General features: G+C 42.3%; 1 protein-coding gene across 2 annotated transcripts in view; it reads right to left on the bottom strand.

The window, feature by feature from the left end:
• Positions 1-2,069: 2,069 nt before the first annotated feature.
• The window catches only part of LOC129750573 (sodium-dependent phosphate transporter 2), a 163,839-nt gene continuing 142,297 nt past the window's right edge, over positions 2,070-23,611 (bottom strand). For both annotated transcript variants that reach the window (XM_055745540.1, XM_055745539.1), the window contains exons 2-7: positions 10,971-12,456; positions 5,918-6,343; positions 5,256-5,853; positions 4,826-5,185; positions 4,572-4,757; positions 2,070-4,499 (exon numbers count right to left, since the gene is read on the bottom strand). In XM_055745540.1, coding sequence (XP_055601515.1) covers positions 4,178-4,499; positions 4,572-4,757; positions 4,826-5,185; positions 5,256-5,853; positions 5,918-6,343; positions 10,971-11,163 — 2,085 coding nt within the window. In that variant the 5' untranslated portion in view covers positions 11,164-12,456 and the 3' untranslated portion in view covers positions 2,070-4,177. The remainder of the gene's footprint in view (positions 4,500-4,571; positions 4,758-4,825; positions 5,186-5,255; positions 5,854-5,917; positions 6,344-10,970; positions 12,457-23,611) is intronic.

The raw sequence follows: 23,611 nt of genomic DNA, 5'->3' as shown, positions 1-23,611 counted from the left end.
TAAAATTGTCGCTATTCGGTTTGGTGCTATACACATAATACAAAATCTTTAGTAGAGTCCATGCGGTAACTAAAATATAACTGTAACAAACAGACACGAATGCCATGTAAATGGTAAAATGTCTTCAATAAAAATAATAATAATAATAACTGTAACAGCCAGAGAATAAAAAGGAAATTTCGATTTTTCATAAAAGGAAACCTCCGATTGGGATGAGATTTAATTGTTTTTATTTTCATTTTTTGTTTTCTTTTTTTTTCAATTGTACCTTAACACTAAAGTCACGATACATCTGATTTTATTTTTTGATTTATTTTTTTTTTGTCACACCAGTTTAATTCTCGATTCTCAATTTTGCAAACTACGACGCCTACCAGAATGTGCTGCTACCAAATGGAAAAAGTACCGGAAGGGGGATGACGTTGTTTAGTTCGATTCCTCATCAGCTTGCACAATGGATGGATATTCGAGTCAGACATTATAACCTTATGTTTTTTTCTTCTTTACAAATCGCCCAAGCGCTACTTTGCTTTCGCCCCGGAGTTCCAATTTCCCTAGCTTCAACTATTTGTCTCATACGGAACCTTTCCCAGGTCTGTCGTGTTGCTTTTGTCGTTCTAAGAACTAATAATTAAATGGCGAATTTTCTTTTATTAGTGCTCCTGAGGGCTAAACATTCATAAGAAGACGCATTTTCCCGTAAGTCTTTTTGATTTTGCTTTTCATTGTCCGGGATAATGACTCGTTAGGTATTAATTGAATCCTATTTCTTGGAATAACTGGAATACAGTTTTCTGTACACTGTTTCCTAAGTACGATTTTTAGAAAATATAAGTTTAAAAACACATAAGCTCGGAGCCTGATTTTCACTTTTATTTGTGTTAAGTTTCTTTCCTTGATGATTATTGTTTTTATTTTTCGGGAAAAATTGTCACCCTACGATAGTTTGCCTTGTGTTTTTATGTTTGTATAATTTGCTCTTTTCACTTTTTCTTTTTTATTTAATTCCAAGTATCACCCTAATTATAATATAAGTAATTAATAATTCTAATATAAATTTCACGGTTTGGAATTTTGCTGGGGTAATTTTGCTTGCAGTTGGTAAGATTATACTAGTAAATGATTTGTTCGTGTAAACAAGGGCTAGGTTTTCGTTTCTCTTATCGGTAACCGATTTTTTTCACGATTTTGTGGGTTGTACAATTACAGCTCCTGTTCCGATTGTAAAGTGTAAGTGAGTTTGTCGTTTTTGTTGTTGGGTGAAGTTTGCATAAATCTTATTCTACACATTGTATCGTTAAGTGGGCAAGCATTTACCAAAACACTTTTCACCTTTTTTTTCATCAGTACTAGTTTGTGTTCGCGTGAGTTCTAGTTTTTTGTTTTTGCAATTTTGGTCTCGTGGCCCCTCCTAGGTTTGGTTGAGTGGAACCTAAGCAAAAATTGACCACTCTCGACGGCTAACTACGATTCTATACTTTGTAAGCATCGACCGCTATAAGTAACTACTTTTTTCATTTATTTTTATAGTCTGTTAAGACGAATTATAATAAAGCATAATCAAAAACGATTATCGTTCAGAACTAATTAGTTGAAAAGCATTGAAAGTGAAAATAAGTACGCTTCCAGGTAGTTTGAACTAGAAAAGAGCTCAAAAGGAATAATCAAACAAAGCAAAGCGGCACAAACTTACTTGCCTTCAGCATGATTGAATTAAACACGTCATTCTATCGGACATCAGGTTTTATTTCTTTGATCCAGTTTTTCCTATATGAATTATCTGAAGAAAAACTACTTTAGACTTTTATTTCTATTTTGAATCAACATCCAATGCAACAACAGTTACCTAAATTTTAAATGTCTGATATTTATGCTCCTATTTCAGTTTTTTTTTTCTTTATATTCTATTAAGTAAAACATTTAAGTAACCTGACGGCTTGACTCTCGTTCAGACGTTACTACCGCCTATTGGATGTAAACTACAACAATGACGGAGCTGAGGAACATGGTTTCAGAATGAAACTTTATTATTTTACTTCTTAGTCGAATAAAGGCGGTGTGGCGTAAAAGCGAAAAAACATATTTTTCAAACTGCCATTAAACCAACGAACAAAAAATCATGTTGTGATTTCAATATTTAAAAAAATGATACGACGATAACAATCCGACATTCTAGTAGAGAACATAAATTCAAAAACATTTTCACATAGTCGGTTCCAGAAATTCCAGGCCTAGCTTCGATATAACTTTACTCGAAAGCCTTTCGGCTTGTAAAATTTCTCAGACACTTTTCGGAGCATTTTAGTTTCAATGGGGGCCAATCAAATATTACGTTATCCGTTTAGGGGGGAAGGGGTATAACAGCTTGTTACGCTTGGTGGATATTTGATAGAAAATCTGAAACGAATGTGTTACGTAAGGGAAAGGAGGGGGGGGTCAAAAATGATTGAAAATTACGTTTCGTAATATTTGAACGGCTTCTAGTTTGATTTCTTCCATTGTTCGACAACAACCAGAAGCAGCTGGGAACAGTGTCGTATATAGTATGTTAATAAAACTTTCATTTACAAAAACTCGACTTCAGCTCATTGTAAAGCTTTATTCAAAAACTGCAAGGAATGACAATCGTTACCAGGCAGCTATATAGTGTTCGTATAGATCAGTGATTTTCAAAGTGGTCCCAACCGCCCCCAAGGGGGGAAGGGCGTTGACAATCTGTAAGGTATGGTGGAAAGGCTCAGATTTTTTTTCGATTTTCGCTGTATTGTGGAACAAATTTGTCCAAAAGTACCCTAAGGGGGTAGTGAGCTTGAAAATATCGAGACTGTTCGAAAACCACTGGTATAGATCAACACAGAGAATCCTTCAATATTCACTGAAACGGTAAAAGTTCTCCTTGTTCGGTAATTCTTGGACGACGCTAGTTAAAATAATATTCAAATTCTGGTAAATTGTTAAAACATCAATTTAAAGGTTGTAATTTAAAAAACATGAACATGTTTTTTTTTGTTTTAAATTTTCCAAACTTTTACGCCACAATTCTGCTTCGAAAAAAAGGGTAATCCAAACTTGACTTATTTTCCAATTGTAGTTTTACGAAAAAAGGATTAAAAAAAACTATTCGCTATTACATACCGAAATCAAACATACTATGCTTTGCAATGACCGAATAAAGAAAATCGAGCGAAATGAGAGAAGTTTTGATTAGTTGTTTCAATTGGTTGTTAATCGATTTCTGGCTTTTTGTTGTTGTTGTAAATGATGGCGAGTGTGTTTTTAGTTGAGTTGGTTTGTTTTTAGTTTTCTCTAAATCGATTTTGGCAGGTTTTATTTTGCAGTTGGTGCGCAATGGTTTCAATTCTTTTTGCTGCTAGATGTTGTTAGTTTAGCCCTAGTGGATGGAAGTGAGCGCGATTGATTTTCTTTTTTAATCCATATCAGTTGCTTGGTTTCTTATCAATAATAATAGGGGGTATACACCAGTTGCACAGAGAGGAAAATTGACAGTGCGTGCACATCGCGATCGCCGTAAGACTGAATCATGGGAAATAAAAACGTGCGGTTCATTATTTTTTGATTGTTTTTGGCTTTTTTCTTATACTGATTTTTATTTAGTACTAGGTATTTAGGTTGTATCACTTTTGCCGCTTGAGATGTACACTTAAGATTAATTATTGTTTTTTTTTTTATTTTCAACATGGTTAACATCAATAATCAACTGTTTGTTCCAAGGACATACTGCTGAGTCTCTAAGACCTGCAAGAAATCGTTTCGGATTTCAACCTCCAGAATAACAATGGAGCATTTATATGCTTAGGCAAACTAAAAGCAATGACTGTTTCAAAAAGGAAACCAGAAGACAAAACAGAACCTATTCCGTTGTTTTTTTATCTTTCTCTTTCTGAAAGTAGATTACAAACTAACAAGTTTTGAAGCCTTTCGCTTGGATTCTTAATTGCTCCTTACTAACATCAACGGTACAAAACGATAAAAAAAGCTTTGCTATCTCTCATTTGCACTCCTTAAAAAAACTTCCAAAAATTGAAATTTTCTTTTACTTTAAATAGACAAACATGCTCTGCAAAATGATACAAACATATCTCCTCAAATCCTGACAAGTTTCAAAAAAAAGTTTCAATTAAGTTAAAAACTCGGTAACGTTTCCAGCTTATACGGTTTACAAAACCAGAGCGCGCAGTCCATACATGAAGCCGGCACTGAGCAGGCCAGCAACCGGCACTGTCACCACCCAGGCGTACACAATATTCCGGAACAATCCCCAATCGACGGCCTTCTGTTGGCCGGTAGCATAATGGTGATGCTCGTGGGGACTCCGCAGCTTCAGCGCTTTCTCCTCGTCCGGCGAGAGTTTTCGCGGGGCGCTTGCTTGGCCAACAAACACAACAGATCCCACCTTGCAATGGGTGGTCGAAATGGGCAGACCGATCTTCGATGCCAGTAGTACGGTGAAGGCGGCTCCGATTTCGATGGTAAAACCACTAAAAGCAACGATTTACATTGAGTATTCTTTTTGATTTTTTCATTAACATTTATCCTGGAATTCTACTTACGTTGATGGAGTGATTTTGGTGAGATCATTGCCGATCGTTTCGATGACCCGACGGCCCCAAAGCCACAGCCCAACGGAGATTCCGACGCCACCGTACAGCAAAATTGCCAGTGGTGTTTCCGACTTTTGCAGCACCGATCCTTCCCGATAGATCATGAACAGTGCAATGAGCGGACCAATAGCATTACTAAAATCAAAATGAGGTTTATTTTATTTGACTGTAGAAATGTAAACTTGGATTATTCAGAAAATTACCTCACGTCGTTGCCACCATGTGCAAAACTACCGAACGTTGCCGTCAGCACCTGCAGGAACGAGAACAATTTGGACACATCTTCGTTTTCCTCGTTCACCGGGAGATGGCGACTTTCTTCGGAACCTTCCTTGCCACCAATCAGCGGCACTTTGCTCGAGTTCGGCGACAGAGTACTGCTAATTAGTGTGTGATCCAGTCCGGCTGCGTTTTCAATCTTTCCAATGTCTTTCTTCAGATCGTTTCCGGTGCTGTTCAGAATGAGATTCGGTGGCGACAGTGTGTAGTCAGCGATTGGCAGCGTGCTATCACTCTTGGGGCTGGTGGGTGATTTTCCGTTTTGGGCGATGGTCGATTGGTCTCTGTTGAAAAAAAAAAACGAAGAGATTGTTAGCAAAATAAATTTAAATAGAAGACTCGCCTAGAACTCACTTGACACCACCATTGCTCAGCGTGGCCGAATCCGGCGACTTAGGTGAAACGTTGCTGCTATTCCGGCGATCAAAGTACGAGTTTAACGCAATTCGACCGTTTCCGTTCATACTCGATTGGTACTCGTCGATGTAGTTCAAGCTAGTAATCGTAAGATCCGTGTTGTCCAGACTGGTTTTGTTGGCAGCCAAAAGATTTTCTGCCTTCTTGACAATTTGAGGATCGATTTTGTACGGATTACTGTTGTTGGACTTGATACCATTCGGTGACAGGTCAATCGAAAGCTTCTTTATCAAACCGTTCTGTTGATGTTGCGAAGATAACGAAACCAATTCGGTCGTCTCGGTTATTGCGGGAAGAGCTTTTCCATCTCCGACCAACGACAGCGGACGCTTCGGCCTCCGTGGGCTTCCGTTCGAAGACGAATCACAATCTGAATCACCAACGGTAAACTCCGTTCGTGTCGTTTTATCTTGATCAAGAATCTTCTTCTTCTGCCATGGAACAACAAACAGCTGAACTAGTAAAGCGACCAGCAAACCAAGTGCTCCACTGATTAGCAATGCAACCCAAGTCGGAATGTTATCCATGTAAAGCACTGAAAGGGAAAAAGAAAATTAGTCCCTACTTATTGTTCACGATTTTTAACAAAAAAAACTTACACTTGGGTCCGTCATGTACGATGCTGAAAACGTTAACCGCCAATGTCGTGCCGTAGAACATGGGTAGAGCCAGCAGACCGGCCTTGAGGGGATTTCTTGCATTCAGAATAAACTTGCGGATTCCCCAGAACAGCGTTACACTCATCATACCGCTGAGAACCGGCGACACGAACCACGAGCCCACGATGGTACCGAGCGTGCTCCACTTCAAGCCCTGCAGGCCACGTGCTACCAAACTGAATCCAATCGTTGAGCCCACGATGCTGTGCGTTCCGGAGATGGGCAACTTGAAGAAGGTTGCAACCAGCAACCACAAGGCAGAACTGGCCAGCGCCGACAAGCAGCCCAGCATCAGCTCGATTTCGTCGCCTTTGTACATTTCCACGTCCAAAATGCCTTTCCGCATAGTATCCGATACTTTATAACCTGGAAAAAGAAGTTTCAGCATGTAATTTAGCATGTAATATGTAATGAGAAAACCATATAAGATTAAGTCTTTAGCAAAGACCGGAAGAAGAATTCAAAATTCAAATAAAAGGCAGTTGGAATTACGCAGTGTAGCAAACAACATCTCGACTGACAATTATTCAATCCAAATTTCGGAATAATTGTTAAAACACTAAAGACATTAAACCGGAGACCTGGGAAATGAGACCTGAGACAAGAAATCCAAGACATTAGCCTTTACGCCTGAGATCTGGGACATAAGAACTTGAATCAAAGATATGAGTCCTGAGTCCTGAAATTCAAAACCTGAGCGAGGCAGAAGTGAGAAGTAAGACGTGAGAACTTTTAAAATGATACATGATACGTGAGGAGAAGTGAGAAATAGTACGTGAGACGAGGAAAAGGAGACGTTAGGAGTGAGATGTGAGAAGAGAGACGTAGCACGTAAGGAGTGAGACGTGAGACACTCTTGAAGTATGAGGTTCCGCAGAGTTAAAGAAAACACGTCTTGGAAGACTGAAGTTGTATTTGCGAATGATTGATAAAACTTATGAGCTAATGACATTGTAGTATCTCGATTGCTGTGATTAGTGTCACCTAATATCGGCCTACTCCATCACTCTCCCTCGATCGGTTGATTCTAATCCAGCGTCGATCCCCAACTTCTTGAGTCGTGTAGCCGAAAGAGGTTTCGTCAATAGATCGGCTACCATGTCTTCAGTCGGGCAATAGACTACGTCGATCTCCTTCTTCTGCTTGAGGTCTCGAACGAAATTATATTTTGTAGTGATTCGTCCGATTGCTGTACTTTTCGGTATCCAGTATATTGAGACAACTCTGGTTGTCCTCGTTGATTGTAACGTCTCCATCCTTATCCATGTCTGCTAACAAGCGGATCAGCCAGATTGCTTCCTGTAACGCTTCGGATAATGCGGATAAGCGGTACCTCCGCAAAACTTGAAGACTGGATTTCCGGTCTTCAATGTTCTCCGCCCAATCCGAGTAAGCGTATCCTATCAGTCCGGTCCTATCTCCAGCTCTACTCAATCGAAGACGATAGTGGCTGGTTCCCTTCAGGTAGCGGATTACCCTTTTGACCTCGTTCTAATCTCCTTGCGTGGGGCAGCTGGTATGGCGACTCAGAATGGACACCGATGCTGATATGTCCGGTCGGGTGTTGACTGAAAGGTAGAGAAGTTGACCAATTACCTTCTGGTACGCTTGGTTATCGGACAACGGTACCTCCTTCCTTTTCTGCTTGATACATCCAGGATCCAACTGAATTTTTTTGGAGTCGTTGGCATCCGTCATACCCGTCTCTCGAATGATTTGATCGATGTATTGCTGCTGGTTCACGAAGAAATCGCCTTTCTCGTCTCGCTGAAGCTCAATTCCGAGATAGTAGAGGATGTCTCCGAGCTCACTTAGTTCAAATTGCTTCTTCAAAGCAGCAATCAATGTTTCGCAAAGCTCAATTTTTTTCGCTTGCTCGTCAACGTACACCAGCACGTAACAGGCTTTTCCGTCCTTCATCTTCCGATAGAGGCATGGATCCGCTTTGCAGCGCTGGAAACCCTGCTTGCAGAGCGCGGAATGTAGCTTGGAATTCCATGCCCTGGCAGCTTGTTTCAGACCGTAGAGGCTCTTCCTTAGTCTGCACACCTTGTGTTCTACTTCTTCTGCGATGAAACCGTGCGGTTGCCGCATGTATATCTCCTGCTCAAGATCGCAGGGACAACTGCGGTCTTGATATCGTACTCCTTAACCACCATTTTCCGCTTAGCAGCAACGGCCAACAATGTGCGGAAGGTAGTCTGGCCCACCGGGGCAAATACTTCGTCGTAGTCGTATCCAAACTTTTGTGTGAACTCTTGGGCTACCAGGCGGGCTTTGTAGCGAATGATGGTTCCTCGTTCGTCCCGTTTCGTCTTGTATGTCCACTTGCAGCCAAGCACCTTTCGACTTTTCGGTGGATCGACCAATTCCCAGGTTCCATTTTTCATCAGCGCGTCGTACTCCTCCTGCATTGCAGCCGACCAACGATCGCTGTCATCAGGGTCTCTCGAGGGGTTTACCTGTTGACCGTTTGGATTTATTGGCTCGCTTGGAACTGCAACACGTCACCACCAGTCCCTGCTTGGACTCGGATGCCTCAGCATTACAACCAGTTGGCTTGTGGCGACCAGATCTGCTTGGCTCGTGCTATGCAGCTGAAATTTCACGAGCAGGTATGCTACCTTTGAAAACAATCAAATAGTTAAGCAACTTGCCTGGAACTGCGCGCTCCCGTCCGCTGCGCCTCAACAAGTACGGGGGGAGCGCAGTGGGAATAGTCACGTCACTTAAAGGATGTAGTTGTCGGTCTGATTCGTCATCGGTAAGAATGTCCTCCATCGATTTGGGACCCTCGGATTCCGGAACGTTTCGTAAAGTAATCGGAACCATCCTCACAGGCGTAACTGGAAAGTTTCGTGCAAGATGGTGGACCACCGGTTCCTCAAAGTCCAGCTGTATGTACACCGGCTGAGGATGTTGAACCCTGATGACACCCGATGTTGATTGCGACTTTGCTCTTCCTTTATCCAACAAGGACTTCTTCCTTCTAACCAACAAAGATGCATTCTTCAGCTTTGGCGTCCCATTGGCGTCGTTTTTGTTTCGGAACATGAACCATTACCGTAGTTCCGGAAATTCTCAGATGCGATAAATCCGGCTTTCTTCCTGACCAGATTTCCACAGGCGTCTTGGTGTGACCCTTGGTTGGTGATCGATTCAACAGGTAAACAGATGTGGGCACCGCTTCTGCCCAGAAGCGCTTCTGAAGATAAGCTTCGAAGAGTAAACACCGGGCTCGTTCGACGATAGACCTGTTGACTCACTCCGCCAAGCCGTTTTGCTCCGGGGTGTAATCAGTGGTTGTTCGGTGTTTTATGCCAAGTCGTTCCAAGAAGCTTTGGAAACCTCGATTTGTGTACTCATTCCCGTTGTCCGTTCGAATGGTCTTAATCTTGCAACCCTGTTGTCTTTCGGTCATACTGTGGAAGAACTGGAACGCTTGTAGCACCTCGGATTCGGACTTCGTCGCCAAAAAAATAGACGAAGATCTTCCTGGATTTATCGTCAACAAGCGTGATGTAGTACCGATTCTTTCCAATCGAGGGTTTCTCCATCGGCCCGCAAACGTCTGAACCTCGAGCATTTCGTTCGCTCGTGAACCGTCTTTGCTGAAAGGTAAACGGGTTTGTTTTCCAAGGTGACAAATCTTACAAGCATGCCCATCATCATCTTGAAATTGGACTCCGAATACCAGGCCATTTCGGAATTGCTTCCGACTTCTTATGTGTAGGTGACCCATTCTGCTGTGCCAAATCGATTGAGTTCCATCGGACGAGTAAGCTAAAGATTGATGGGACTTCTGACCGGTTGCGAAAACCTCTCCGTCGGAATTGACAACAGCACACCCGCTGTTTTCGAAGATGACCTTGTTGCCGTTCTCGACAATTTGGCTAGCAGACATTAAGTTTGTCGAGAGACCCGAAGTGAACTGGACATTTCGAACTTTGATTTCACCTTGTTTGACTCGTGACTTCAGCTTCGCATCTCCGATGGACACAACTTCCATCGCTTCTTGATTGGCAGCAACCACTGTACCACTGCCTCGGCACCGATTCTCGTGCAGATTTTCGTCGTTGGTTAAATGAGATGTGGCCCCTGAGTCGAAGTACCACTCACCATTTCGAGCTTGATCCACCGAGCTTGATTCGACCAGACTTCATGTGCAGTTTCGGCTTCCTGAACGTGCATATAATTAATCTGATCCAAAAGCATTATCATCGCCTTCGCCTTGCGATCTTTTCTAGGATCAATCGTTGGGCTCGCACCGGTAGCAGTTACGGTCGGCTTCACCACATCCCACAGCTCCTCCAATTCCAAACTTCCAACTGGACCAGTGATCGCGGCCTGTTAACCTTTGGATTCCGGGTAGACTTGAGATTTAAGCGCTCGGACCATCAACGCCGCCAGAACTTCCAACTACAGAAAACATCTTCGGTTCTTCAAATCTTCCTGACTGGGCCCATAACCCCTTGAAGCATGGTGTTAAAGTATGGGGTTTAAGAGTTTAAGAAACACGTCTTGAAAGATTTAAGTTGTATTTGCGAATGATTGAAAAAACTTATGAGCTAATGGCATTGGAGTATCTCGATTGCTGTGATTAGTTTCATCTAAGATCGGCCTACTCCAACAGACACTTCTCATGAGACGTGAGGAGTGAAACGTGTAATGTACAACGTGAGACGTGGAACGGGGGACGTTAGACATGAGAAATTAGACGAGAGAAGTAAGACGTGAGAAGTGGAACGTGATATGTGAGTGTGAGACGATAGACATAAGAAATAAGACATGAGACATGCCTCATGTGTCATGTTTTGAGTCTCATGTATCAGGCCTAAAGTCACATTTTTTATGTCTCATGTCTCAAATCATCGTTCACGAAAACCGTATTAATTAAACACCTTGATGTATTTTCAGAAAACTTTTTTGTGGTGTTTTGAATTCCTCAATCAGATTCTAACTAAACACTTATAAAAGGATGATTACCACTTACCAATCAAAACTGCTCCGGACACTTCGCAAACTGTTGCCAGCCAGCAGGCCTGGCGGATCGACAGCACCCCGGAACCAACGCTGGTACCAAAGGAGTTGGCCACATCGTTGGCGCCGATGCCGAATGCCAAGATGAACGCGATCACAAATGCCAAAATGACGAGCCATAGAATTTCCGGAGATAATGGTTCCATCGTGGATGCCTTGTTGTAGTTTTTCTCCCTTTTTTGTTGTCGATAGTTTTAACAATGTTTCGAGGGCTTGCGTTTTCCAACGATTTTTTTTATTCGAGCGAGGGAAGCAACAGATGGGGTGTGTAAGTGGAGTCTTAAGGAGATGTGCTATGCAAGGCAAATAATTACTTGCGCCGTTATAGTACAGAACACAGGAAGAAATGAGATATTTTTAAGAGCGCTTTTAAGTAATCGATAGCCGTCTTTTACCTTCCAGAGTCTTCAACCAACTGCTTTCCGATATCTTTTAAAGCCACCAATATGCTCGATACTCACGAGTACACAAATAGTTCCGTTTCCAAAAAGGAAAATGGCTAGAACTAGTACCACTTAACTCAAGAACTTAGATTCTAAGCTCTATGCTTTAGTACTCAGTAAAGATATGATATTAAAATTATTAATTAATTATATTACTGCTTATGAGTGTACTTTTTATGGTAATTAAATAAAAAAGTGGCTCGTGAAAAAAGGCTTAACCGATAAGTAAAAAAGTATAAAATATAACTGATATTGTACCTAGAAAAACGTTAAAATTAGTAAATTCTATAGATGACCTCCTCAAAAACGGGGATGGACAGAGTCTTTACTAACTAGCGTTTTAATTTGACAATATCGGGTAAGCAGAGTTTTGTAAAAACAGCCATCGTTTGCTGGGGAGTTTAGGTTTTTTGAAGCGGAAAGCTGATGGGCTGGTACGTGCCTGGACGCTCAGCACAAAATGTGTGTTTTGAAGAGGGGTTGATCCAAAGGGTTACTCCAATGTTCTGTAGCAGTGGTACGGCTCTTGGAGGTTCCGCTCCAAGAAGTAGTGATTTATGGGCCTTTTTTTAAAGGAAAAAAGCTTGCGCTATCGATGCAATTCCTCCGTTAAAACACCACTACGACGGGACTCGGAAATCGCTCGTTTCAATTTGCCCTTTCTGGTGGCTAGTAGTGCTTCCCCAATTTACACAAACTTGCAATGGCCCGTACTAATCAAACTGAACCGAATCCAATATGTAGAGATGTGTTGTTGATTTTGCTGTTACTGTTGTTGGCTTGTGGAAATGAATGATAATCCGAACCGAAAAGTCGAACTCCTGGCTACGAATGTTGTTACGTGTTGTTGTTGTTGCTTCTGTTGGTTGTCTTTACAAATGCTGCTGCTACGCCAAACTTAGTGGTACCGAATTTGAAACGGTCAAAGCGGTTGCTCCATGTAGCGAATCCGTGGTGAAATCAGGCAACGGGTGTCACTGGCACTTTTATGCATTTCTGGAGAAAAGATAGAGAGAAAAAGGGAAAAGTTGATTATTGATTGAAATTAAGGTTATTGGTCCTCAAAAATTTTTTTTATGAACTTTTCAATTACAAATTATCTACATTCATAGTAGGTTTAATTTCTTAAATACAAAAAAAAATGCGATGACGCAATATAAGTCGTAACCCAAACGACCTAAGCGTGAAAGAGAGCCCTGGAGCAGAAATACATACCTACATATAGTATCATAGATATAGATATAGCAGTTAAATTTCATCCACGAATGATGATGACGCTGGCTGATGATGGCCAATTGTGAAATTGCAACGTTACAACTCTCACCGCATACCTAGTCTCGACTACTGAAAACAAGGTTAAACTGCCGTTCGTTTGTGCAGCTGAAGGAATGTTTTAAATTGAGCTTGAACTTTGGTATTTTCCAGGAACCGGAAAGATAGCTTCCCTGTGAAGGACTTCAAAGGGTTAGACCGACAGGAAAAAAACGTCACCACACCGCACTGATCTATTGGAAAAATGGTGTGCTACTTATACCAAGCATGGCTACCAGGCTTCTAGTAGACGAGGTCAAGTGGATGACGAATGGGAACCGGGAGAAATCTAACCGACCATAAATTAAGTTGCATTTTTCCTGCTTTCCACTCATGCCTCGGGCAGAATCATTTTCTGAACTTTGCTGAAAACCACTTAATGGCTCGCCTAAAAATGCACTGCTTCAAGCAATGTGGGAAATAGCACGTCAGTTTTAAGTTATTTTGGATGACAATCTTGCCACGACAAAGTTAAAAAAAATTATTGAAATGTTCTTGACAAAACTTTCTAACATATTAGCGAATCTTATTGGTACAACATAGAAATATCAATGGCAATTCAGAATTTGTTAATGAAATCAAAGCAATCAAGATAGCAATCAACCGTTAGAGCAAGTTCACTGGTGTTGGGAAAAAGTGGTAGAAATTTTGACATTTTGAAAATTTTACCATGCAAAAATGTTTTCAAGATCTTGGGGCGTTGTATTTTTTACAACACTGTTTCTATTTCAGCCGTATGTGATTATAGAAAAATTGCTATTTTTGCATCACAGCATGCGAAAATACAACACGTGTTGTAAAAAAACTAGAAGGTCACAGATCTTGAAAATGTTTTTGCATGGCAAAATTTTCAAAATGTGCCGTAAGTGTCGAAATTTCTACCACTTTTTCCCAACACCAGTGAACTAGCTCTAAGTTGTTAGTGAAAACTTTTCACTTTACTTTCGTTACAAACCACACTTCGTAGAATAAAGACCCTTCAAAGAGTAGCTTGGCAAGTGCGGATGTGTTTTTGTTTCGCTATTTATCGGGTGCTTTACATAAAAGTGAACCAAAAGTTGGAAGTTTCCACAAGCAGTTATCCTGCATCATTCGGTCGTCAATTGCCGAATCAATTAAGCAACAGAAGTGACAAGCTGTGTTTCCCCCGGCAGCGCTGGTGCGCAATCCCCACATCTGGCTGGAACATCAGGCTGTCTTGTCGTCACCATCAGCACCAGGACCATCAGCAGAGGAGTGCAAATTGTTTCCTTCCAATTATTCCGGGTTTGATTACTGTTTGGGTGGTTGTCCGATAGATCCGGTATTAATGGCCGTGACCGGATAACGGAAGCATTGCACGAGTCTGAATCCGATTGGTCATTCTCTCCCGGTGAATCGAGCCATCATCTACCAACCGAGGAAAAATCATTGCCGTCGTCATCGCCAGGGCCGGCTGCGATCAACGAAAGAAAACGTGGTTGTGTACCGAAGAAAAAAAAACACTCAAGAAAATTAGCTCGTTAAGAAGTGCTTGGAAAAAATTGTAAGTTCTTCTTCTTTATTTTTCTCTTTTCTTTTTACTATCTTTTTCTCTATAATTCGAACATTGTTTGCTTCGTTCATATTTGAAGAAATATGAACGAAGGCGGGGGGTCAATCCCCTCAACTGAGGATGAGGAGGATAGCGTCTATGAGGATGAGGAGCATTTAGAGGATTCGGTTGTTGCGGGTCCTTCTAATGAATTTCATTCTCCAATGGATGTTAATTCTGAGTCATCCTCAGTTGAAAGTAAAGCTACCCGACTCCGAGTCTACACTGAGAGCTCTACTTTCACTGGTCCTTGGGTGGTTTTTATCCGGCCCAAAAAAAATGGAAAGCAATTGAATGTGGTTCAGATCACAAGAGATCTGGCGAGATGGTCCTCCGTAACCTGCATTAAAAAGGTGCGACCTAACAAATTGCGAGTCGAAGTAGCTAACCGGAAATCCGCAAATGAAATTGCTGCCAGCAATTTCATAAACTTAGAGTACCACGTGTACATTCCGTCTCGAGACGTAGAGATCGAGGGCGTGATTTCTGAAATGAGTCTGAAGGCAGAGTACGTGAAATCCAACGGCGTTGGTAAGTTCAAGAGCCTCGATTCGGCTTCGGTCGAAATCTTGGATTGCCGCCAACTCAGAACTGCCACCGTCGTAAATGGAGTCAAAGGGTACTCACCTTCAGGCTCATTTCGTGTGACCTTTGCGGGTACCGCCCTCCCTCATTATGTCTTGATTGACGGAATATTGAGGCTGCCTGTGCGACTCTTTGTTCCTCGCCCAATGGATTGCAAAAATTGCAATAAGTTGGGACACACTGCGTCGCACTGTTGTAACAAGCCACGGTGTCCCAAATGCGGGGAGAATCATGGGGCTGGAGCGTGCTCAGCAATAGAGCAGAAATGTGTTTATTGCGGGGGCTCACCCCATGATATCTCCTCGTGCGAGGAATATAAGAGTCGCTGGGATAGCCAAAAGCGCTCTTTGAAGGAACGGTCAAAACGGTCGTATGCCGCTATATTGAAGAGCGCGGCGCCCCCGATCCAATCTCATTCGAGTAACATTTTTTCTGCGCTGTCAGTTGACAATGGAGAATCAGATGCTACCGACGAAGATCATCCTGTCATTTTTGTAGCTAATTCGAGAAAACGCTCAAGACCAGCACCAAAGAGCCCCAAAATCCCAAAAAAAATTCCAACATTTTGTCCCTCAATTGGTGTTAAGCCAAAACTGACATCTATGGTGAAAGAAAAACAAGTCCCTCCCGGGTTCCGTATTAATATGACTCCACAGAATACACCAGATATTGCGAGAGCTTCTAAGTCTGCCTCTCCTAACGTAATCTTACCAGAATCAACTTGTCAATCTGGAATTTTCAAATTATCTGACATTTTAAATGGGATCTTCACCTTTTTAAACGTTTCGGAATCAATAAAAAACATTGTTACCTCTATGCTTCCGGTATTAAAGACATTTTTAATGCAATTGATGCAAACTTGGCCCCTTCTTTCAGTGTTTATCTCTCTCGATGGCTAATTTACGCCCAGAGGTCGGAGATATCACTGTTTTACAGTGGAATTGTCGTAGTCTCATTCCTAAACTGGATCCGTTCAAATTTCTTCTTCATGAAACTAGTTGCGATATTTTTGCCCTTTCAGAAACATGGCTTTCTTCTCAATCAAACATCTCATTCCACGATTTTAACATTATCCGTTTGGATCGCAACGATTCTTATGGAGGGGTGCTTTTGGGGATCAATAAGCGCCACTCCTTTTATAGAATCCACCTCCCTTTATCAGGAGGAATTGAAGCTGTTGCATGCCATACAACTATACGAGGTAAGGATTTATGTGTTGTCAGTTTGTACTGGCCTCATAGAGCTGCAGTGGATCGAAGTAACCTAGAGGACCTGTGCTCAGTGCTCCCTGAGCCAAGGTTGATCCTGGGTGACTTCAATTCACATGGAACTGTTTGGGGGGAGCAAATTGATGATAGACGTTCTTATCTTATTTATGGCATTTGTGACAGTTTCAATTTAACAGTTTTGAACATGGGTGAAAAAACACGGGTGCCTAAACCTCCTGCAAGACAAAGTGCAATTGACCTCTCACTCTGCTCAAATTCTTTATCATTGAATTGCCAGTGGAAGGTAATCCCTGATCCCAATGGTAGTGACCATTTACCTATCAAAATTACCATCACCAATGGGGTCAATTCTTCAAATTCAACAAATATGGAATATGATCTCACAAGACACATCGACTGGAAAAAGTTTTCGGACACAATTAATTCAGCTATCAACTCCATGGAGGTTTTACCTCCGTTGGAGGAATATAACTTTATTTCTCGTTTGATTTTCGACTGTGCAGTTGGTGCTCAAACGAAACCCATCCTAGATCCATCTGTTCGTCGAAGGCCTCCCAACCCATGGTGGGACAGTCAGTGTACCAAACTTTACGTGGACAAATCGAACGCCTTTAAAGTTTTTCGAAAATACGGAACCCTGGATAACTTTAACACGTATTTTTCTCTTGAGCAGCAATTTAAAAACCTGATCAAGGGAAAAAAACGTGCGCATTGGCGTAATTTTGTGGGTGGTTTGTCGCGGGAAACATCCTTAAGCACTTTATGGAATGTAGCACGGAGCATGCGTAATCGTTCTTCCACGAACGAAAGTGAAGAACATTCGCATAAATGGATATTCAATTTCGCTCGGAAAATTTGTCCAGATTCCACACCTGTGCAAAAAATCATAAGAAGTGTGCCACCGAATAGATGCGATCTAGATTGCGGCTTTTCGATGGTAGAATTCTCACTTGCTCTCCTTTCTTGTAACAACACAGCTCCGGGAATTGATAAAATAAAATTCAACTTGTTGAAAAACCTTCCGGATGCCGCCAAATTTCGCTTGTTGAATTTATTTAATCAATTCTTGGAGCATAACATTGTTCCCGAAGATTGGAGACAAGTGAGAGTTATTGCTATCCGAAAACCTGGGAAACCTGCGTCCGATTTTAATTCATACCGTCCAATAGCGATGTTGTCTTGCATTCGGAAATTGATGGAGAAAATGATTTTGTTTCGTTTGGATAAATGGGTAGAAACAAATGGCCTCCTTTCAGATACTCAATTTGGATTTCGAAGGGGCAAGGGAACAAACGATTGTCTTGCTTTGCTGTCTTCAGAGATACAAATGGCGTACGCAAAACGTGAGCAAATGGCTTCAGTGTTTCTAGACATAAAGGGAGCTTTTGATGCAGTCTCAATAGAGGTGTTGTCAGACAAGTTGCACTCCCGAGGTCTGCCTCCTCTATTGAACAACATCTTATACAGCTTGTTTTGTGAGAAACATCTGAATTTTGCTCACGGTGATATTGCAGTTAGAAGAACCTCTTACATGGGCCTCCCGCAGGGTTCATGTTTGAGTCCACTTTTGTACAACTTTTACGTAAGTGACATCGACAGTTGTCTCTCTGAAGGCTGCACTCTAAGACAACTCGCAGATGACGGCGTGGTATCTGTAACAGGATCTACTGAATCTCATCTGCACAGACCTTTACAAGATACTTTAGACAGATTGTCAACCTGGGCTTTGGGGCTTGGGATTGAGTTTTCTCCACAGAAAACGGAGATGGTTGTTTTCTCTAAGAAACGTAGACCTGCTCAGCCTAAGCTTCAACTCCTAGGCAGGACGATCATTCAATCGAGGTGTTTTAAGTATCTTGGGGTTTGGTTTGATTCCAAGTGCACCTGGAAAGCCCAAATTGAGTATCTGAAAGGAAAATGCCAACAAAGAATCAATTTTCTCCGATCAATCACTGGCACCTGGTGGGGAGCTCACCCAGAAGATCTTTTAAAATTGTATCGAACAACTATTCTCTCAGTGATGGAATATGGTAGCTTCTGTTTCCAGTCGGCTGCCAAAACTCATCTCATAAAACTCCAGCGTATCCAATACCGTTGTCTTCGCATCGCTTTGGGTTGTATGCCCTCAACGCACAACATGAGTCTTGAAGTTTTGGCAGGAATACTCCCACTAAAAGATCGATTTAATTTATTATCACTCCGATTCCTCATCAGGTGTGAGGTCTTGAACCCATTGGTGATTGTAAATTTCGAAAGACTACTTGAGCAAAATTTTCAAACCAGATTTATGTCTATATACCATGTCTTCATGTCCATGCAGGTAAATCCTTCTTCGTATTCTCCAACTCGTGTTTACATCCCAGACTACGACAACTCTTCTGTCCAGTTTGATTTGTCTATTCAGCAAGAAATTCGTGGAATACCGGACTCCCACCGCCCACTTCTGATTCCCAGAATTTTCGATGCTAAATATAGACACGTCGATGCTGATAAAATGTACTTTACCGATGGTTCACTTATAGAGGAATCAACAGGATTTGGAGTGTTTAACGAAATGTTCAGCGCATCTTATAATCTCCAGTCACCATGCTCTGTGTATATAGCAGAGTTAGCAGCAATTTTTTGGGCTTTGGACACCATCGCTTCACGGCCTGCGGGACACTACTATATCGTAACAGATAGTCTCAGCTCTGTTGAAGCAATCCGCTCAATAAGACCGGGAAAGCACTCACCATACTTCCTTGAGAAGATACGGGATATTTTGAGTGCTTTAACAAGACGTCGCTTTTCCATCACCTTTGTTTGGGTTCCCTCTCATTGCTCGATAGTGGGTAATGAGAAGGCAGACTCTCTGGCAAAGGTGGGGGCGAAGGAAGGCGACACGTATCAGCGTGAGATTGTCTTCAACGAGTTTTTCTTTTTAGTTAGGAGAAATTCTCTTGTCAACTGGCAGCGCAAATGGGACGAGGATGAATTGGGTCGGTGGCTTCACTCGATTATCCCAAAGGTAAGCCTTAAACCCTGGTTTAATAGATTGAACTTCGGGATTTTATTTGTATATTTTCCCGTCTCATGGCCAATCATTATTCCTTAGACGCGGTACTCTATCGTTTTGACATTGCTGGCAGCAATTTGTGTAGTTGCGGCCAAGGTTACCATGACATCGAGCATATTGTCTGGTCGTGTGAGGTCCATCTTGTCGCCAGAACGAATTTATTAGACTCCCTCCGGGCCCGAGGAAAACCACCTAACGTTCCAGTGAGAGACGTGCTAGCTGTGCTAGACTTGGACTACATGTTCGAAATTTACCTTTTTCTAAAAGCTATCGATCTCCGTCTATAATTCTTTTTATTTTCATATTTCCCTTTCTATCATCTTTTTCTTTAAACTCAAAGTGTTAAGCTAAGCAAACAATTGTAAAAACAAAAACGAGTTTGGCTCCTTAAAACCTGAAGGTATGAGCCGTTTCAAATAAAGAATTATAAAAAAAAAAAAAAAAGACCCTTCAAACCATCCTGAGTCCCTCATTATTCAAGAGGTTATGGGCTCCCCTGCTAATACTGTTTATATACTTTCCGGGTTAAAAATGTACCTGGATTCGGTCGGCGTGCCTGGAAGTGATCCGGGAGAAATCTTCAGCAAAGGAGATGTGGTCGGCACTGGAGGCGACATTGGCGACGAAGTCGATCGGAACGCAGCACATCATCCGGAAGCAATTGAACCGTTTGAAACTGAAGGAAGGCGAGCCGTTAAGACCTCATCTGCTAGTGTTTGATGACCTGGTCCGGCAAATGAAGACGGCCGACACAAGAGTCGATGAAGCTGATCAAGTCATTTTGTTGTTTCAAACGTTGCCAGATTCATTTGATCCCCTGGTAACGGCGCTGGAAAACATTCCGGAAAAAGATTTGACAATTGACGTTGTCAAACAACGCCTACTGGCCGAGGACATGAAGCCGATGGAACGTAGCGAAGGTCATGGAGAACTGAAACTAGCTGCTTTTTCGGGTGAGAAGACCAAAAAGTCATCCAAGTTCAATGGCAAGTGTCACAGATGCGGAAGGCGAGGTCACCTCAAGAAGGATTGCCGTCAGAAGTCTGCAGATGAAGCTAATTCAGCAAGCCAGAAAAATGCAGTGAGTTTCGTGATCAATCGAGGTGGTTCCAAACGATGTGACTGCAAGTTGATCTTCAAGCTCGACTGGGGTCAAGCGATCATTTAGTCAATACAAAGAACGTTTTTTCGAAGATTCGAAATTTGACTCAACCGATCACCATCAACGTGGCGAAGGATGGAGAATCGATTGTCGCTCGTAAGGCTGGAGCGATCAACGGCGAAAGCAACAAGCAGTGTCGCGACAGGTAGTCGACACGTCTCATCTCAGCGAAACTCAACAGCAGGCCTCTCTAGCATACACCGAACTGCTTCATGCGCTTTACCTCGTAGACATTGTTGAAGTCTTATGAGATTTTCGTCCTGCGTATATCCACACATTTGAGTAGTGGTGCTGAATGTAGAAATAAACAAAGGCCACTCTTCTGGAATTCCACTGAAACCGGGTAGCTCACGAGAAGCTGCTTGGCGAGCGGCTACTTGGCTGCTGGAGAGATCATGGTGATTGTAGGAATTTCTCTGAGACATTTGGGCATCCACCTTCTGCGGAGTAGACCGATGTGGTGGGATAAAGGGGCCAGCGCTAATGGGTTGCATAGTCGGATAATTCGTTTGATCGCGATTGTTAGGGACTGAACTTGTTGGACGTGGCTGTTTGCAATCCAGTCTTTGAACAACAGCGAGCTGAGAAACATTTTCATCATCTGGTTGTCTCTGGACATCATACGACTTCAACTGTTCCGGCTTTCCTGATTCGTCTAACCACTGTGCTACCTTATCAGTATTCGATACATCTGTTCCATCGACGGATACCTGAGACGAGTTGCTAGCCATTTCTAAGAGCAAATCGAATCGTTTGTTAAGATTGTCCATCTTACGCCTATGCTCTTCTTCTTCCAATCGTTGGACTTGTTCCAATCTTTGCAGTTCCAAATTAGCTCGACGATGAACTGAAGATTTTGTTGAACTGGGGGCTTGTTGTTTAGGTCGTTGTCCTATAGGAACTTCGCAAATTTGATTACAGGGACCGCTGAGTGGAATTTGTGCAGAGGCAGCAGATCGTTTAGGAATAGTTCCGGTAACAGAAGATTTGGCATTATTAGGAATCAACGATTTGGAATTTGCGCTTTTCGATTCTATTAGAGCACAACTTTCTGAACTAACTAGATTGTTTGAGCTTTCCACAACACGGCAGGGCGACTGATTAACCGAAAAAGAAGCGATGGGGAGAACGACTGTTTCTGATATTTTGGACATGGGTGCATTTATGGGGGATAATTTTTTGGATGATTCAATTTCGCTCGTGGTAAGTGGAGGATAAGATGTACCGATTGCATCTGAGGGGGTATTCATTGTGACACCTTTTAAATGGCCTTGAAGTTGCAAGTTCACGAAAAAGTCTTTTGGAGCGACTCACGAGACGTCCTGTGCTGGATAAGGTCCGATCATAGACGTTATTCTCACTACGTCGGTTATCGGATAAGCGAAATCTTAGACCTTACGCAAATACAAGAATGGAGATGGATACCAACGGATCAAAATGTAGCAGACGATGGTACAAAATGGCATCGTGATCCAGACCTTTCCAATAGCAGCAGATGGTTCATAGGCCCTGAATTTTTGAAGCAAGATGCCGAAATGTGGCCGACTCAACAAGTTAAGGGAACCACAAATGAAGAACTACGCAAACCTGTCCTCAATCACCAAATTATTCGTATTTCAGAACCAATAATGGATTTGCATCGGTTCTCAACATGGAACTTTGCTCGGCGTACTGCTGCTTATGTGTTGAGATATAGACCTGTCCAAAGAGCAAACGGAAATCGCTTGGGCCACTTTCTAGAGAAGAATTACAATTAGGTGAGACAGTTCTATTTCGCCTAGCACAACGTGAAGTTTTCACAGAAGAAATATATAAACTGTCGTCTACCCTTGATTCCGAAAAACGCATCCCAAAAAGTAGTAAAATATACGCGCTGTGGCCTTTTTTGGACAAAAATGGAGTTCTAAGAGCCAGGACACGCATCGGAGCATGTGAAGCTGTGAGCATGGATGCTAAGAATCCTGTGATTTTGCCTAAAGATCACCATGTGGCATGGTTAATAGTACAATTTTATCATACTAAATTTTATCATCGTAACCATGCAACGGTAATAAATGAAATACGCCTGAAATTTCGCATTGTTCCTCGTCTAACAAGTCTTTACTGGAAAGTCAAAGCAAATTGTCAGGTGTGCAAGAATCTTCGAGCCGTACCTTGTCCACCACCGATGAGTGATCTTCCCGTATCACGACTTTCACCATTCACGAGACCCTTTTCTTTCACCGGGATAGATTTTTTTGGACCCTTGTATGTAACAGTCAAACGAAGTACCGAAAAGCGATGGGGTGTTTTAATGACATGTCTTACTGTAAGAGCTGTGCATATCGAAATTGCCCATTCTATGACAACGAGCTCCTGTGTCATGGCAATTCGTAATTTTATGGGAAGGAGGGGGGTACCGATTCAAATGTTTAGTGACCGTGGGACAAACTTGGTAGGAGCAAGCAATGAACTTTTGAAGGCACTTAGAGATGTAAATCAACACGATATGGCTCAAGAGATATCAAGTCCAGATACGTCATGGTCCTTTATTCCACCGGCATCACCCCACATGGGCGGTTCGTGGGAACGAATGATTCAAACCGTGAAACGCAACTTGAATCAAATCAAACCAAAACATCAACTCACAGACGAAATCCTTAGAAACTTACTCATTGAAATCGAAAACACAATCAATTCGAGACCGCTTACTCATATTAATTCGGAAGGTTCAGATGTTCCCGTCCTAACCCCTAATCACTTCCTGCTGGGATCATCAAACGGATTAAAACCTGCGACAACCTTTGACGACAGTATTGCAGCACTTCGAAAAACGTGGCGGTCTTCACAGGCAGAGGCCAATGTATTCTGGAAGCGATGGGTTCGAGATTACCTACCGGAACTTACGAAGCGGTCGAAGTGGTTGGATCCTGTTAAACCAATACAAACTGGGGACATTGTGCTAGTAGTAGATCCTGATCTACCAAGGAACTGTTGGCCGATGGGAAGAGTGATATCAGCGGAACCTAGTAACGATGGGGAAGTTAGAAAAGCGGTTATTCAAACATCTAATGGAATCTATGAACGCCCTGCTGTAAAGTTAGCCGTTCTCGATGTCCGACGTGAAGAAGAAGTAAACCATTGAAATGGCATACCTGGGGGGAGTGTCGCGACAGGTAGTCGACACGTCTTATCTCAGCGAAACTCAACAGCAGGCCTGTGACATTTCGGTAAACCGGCATCAATGATGTTCGAAA

This window comes from Uranotaenia lowii, chromosome 3 (assembly GCF_029784155.1).
Source record: "Uranotaenia lowii strain MFRU-FL chromosome 3, ASM2978415v1, whole genome shotgun sequence".
Classification (NCBI taxonomy): Eukaryota; Metazoa; Arthropoda; class Insecta; order Diptera; family Culicidae; genus Uranotaenia; species Uranotaenia lowii.
The sequence above is the reverse complement of the archived record's forward strand: the minus strand, read 5'-3'. Positions and strand labels throughout refer to the sequence as shown.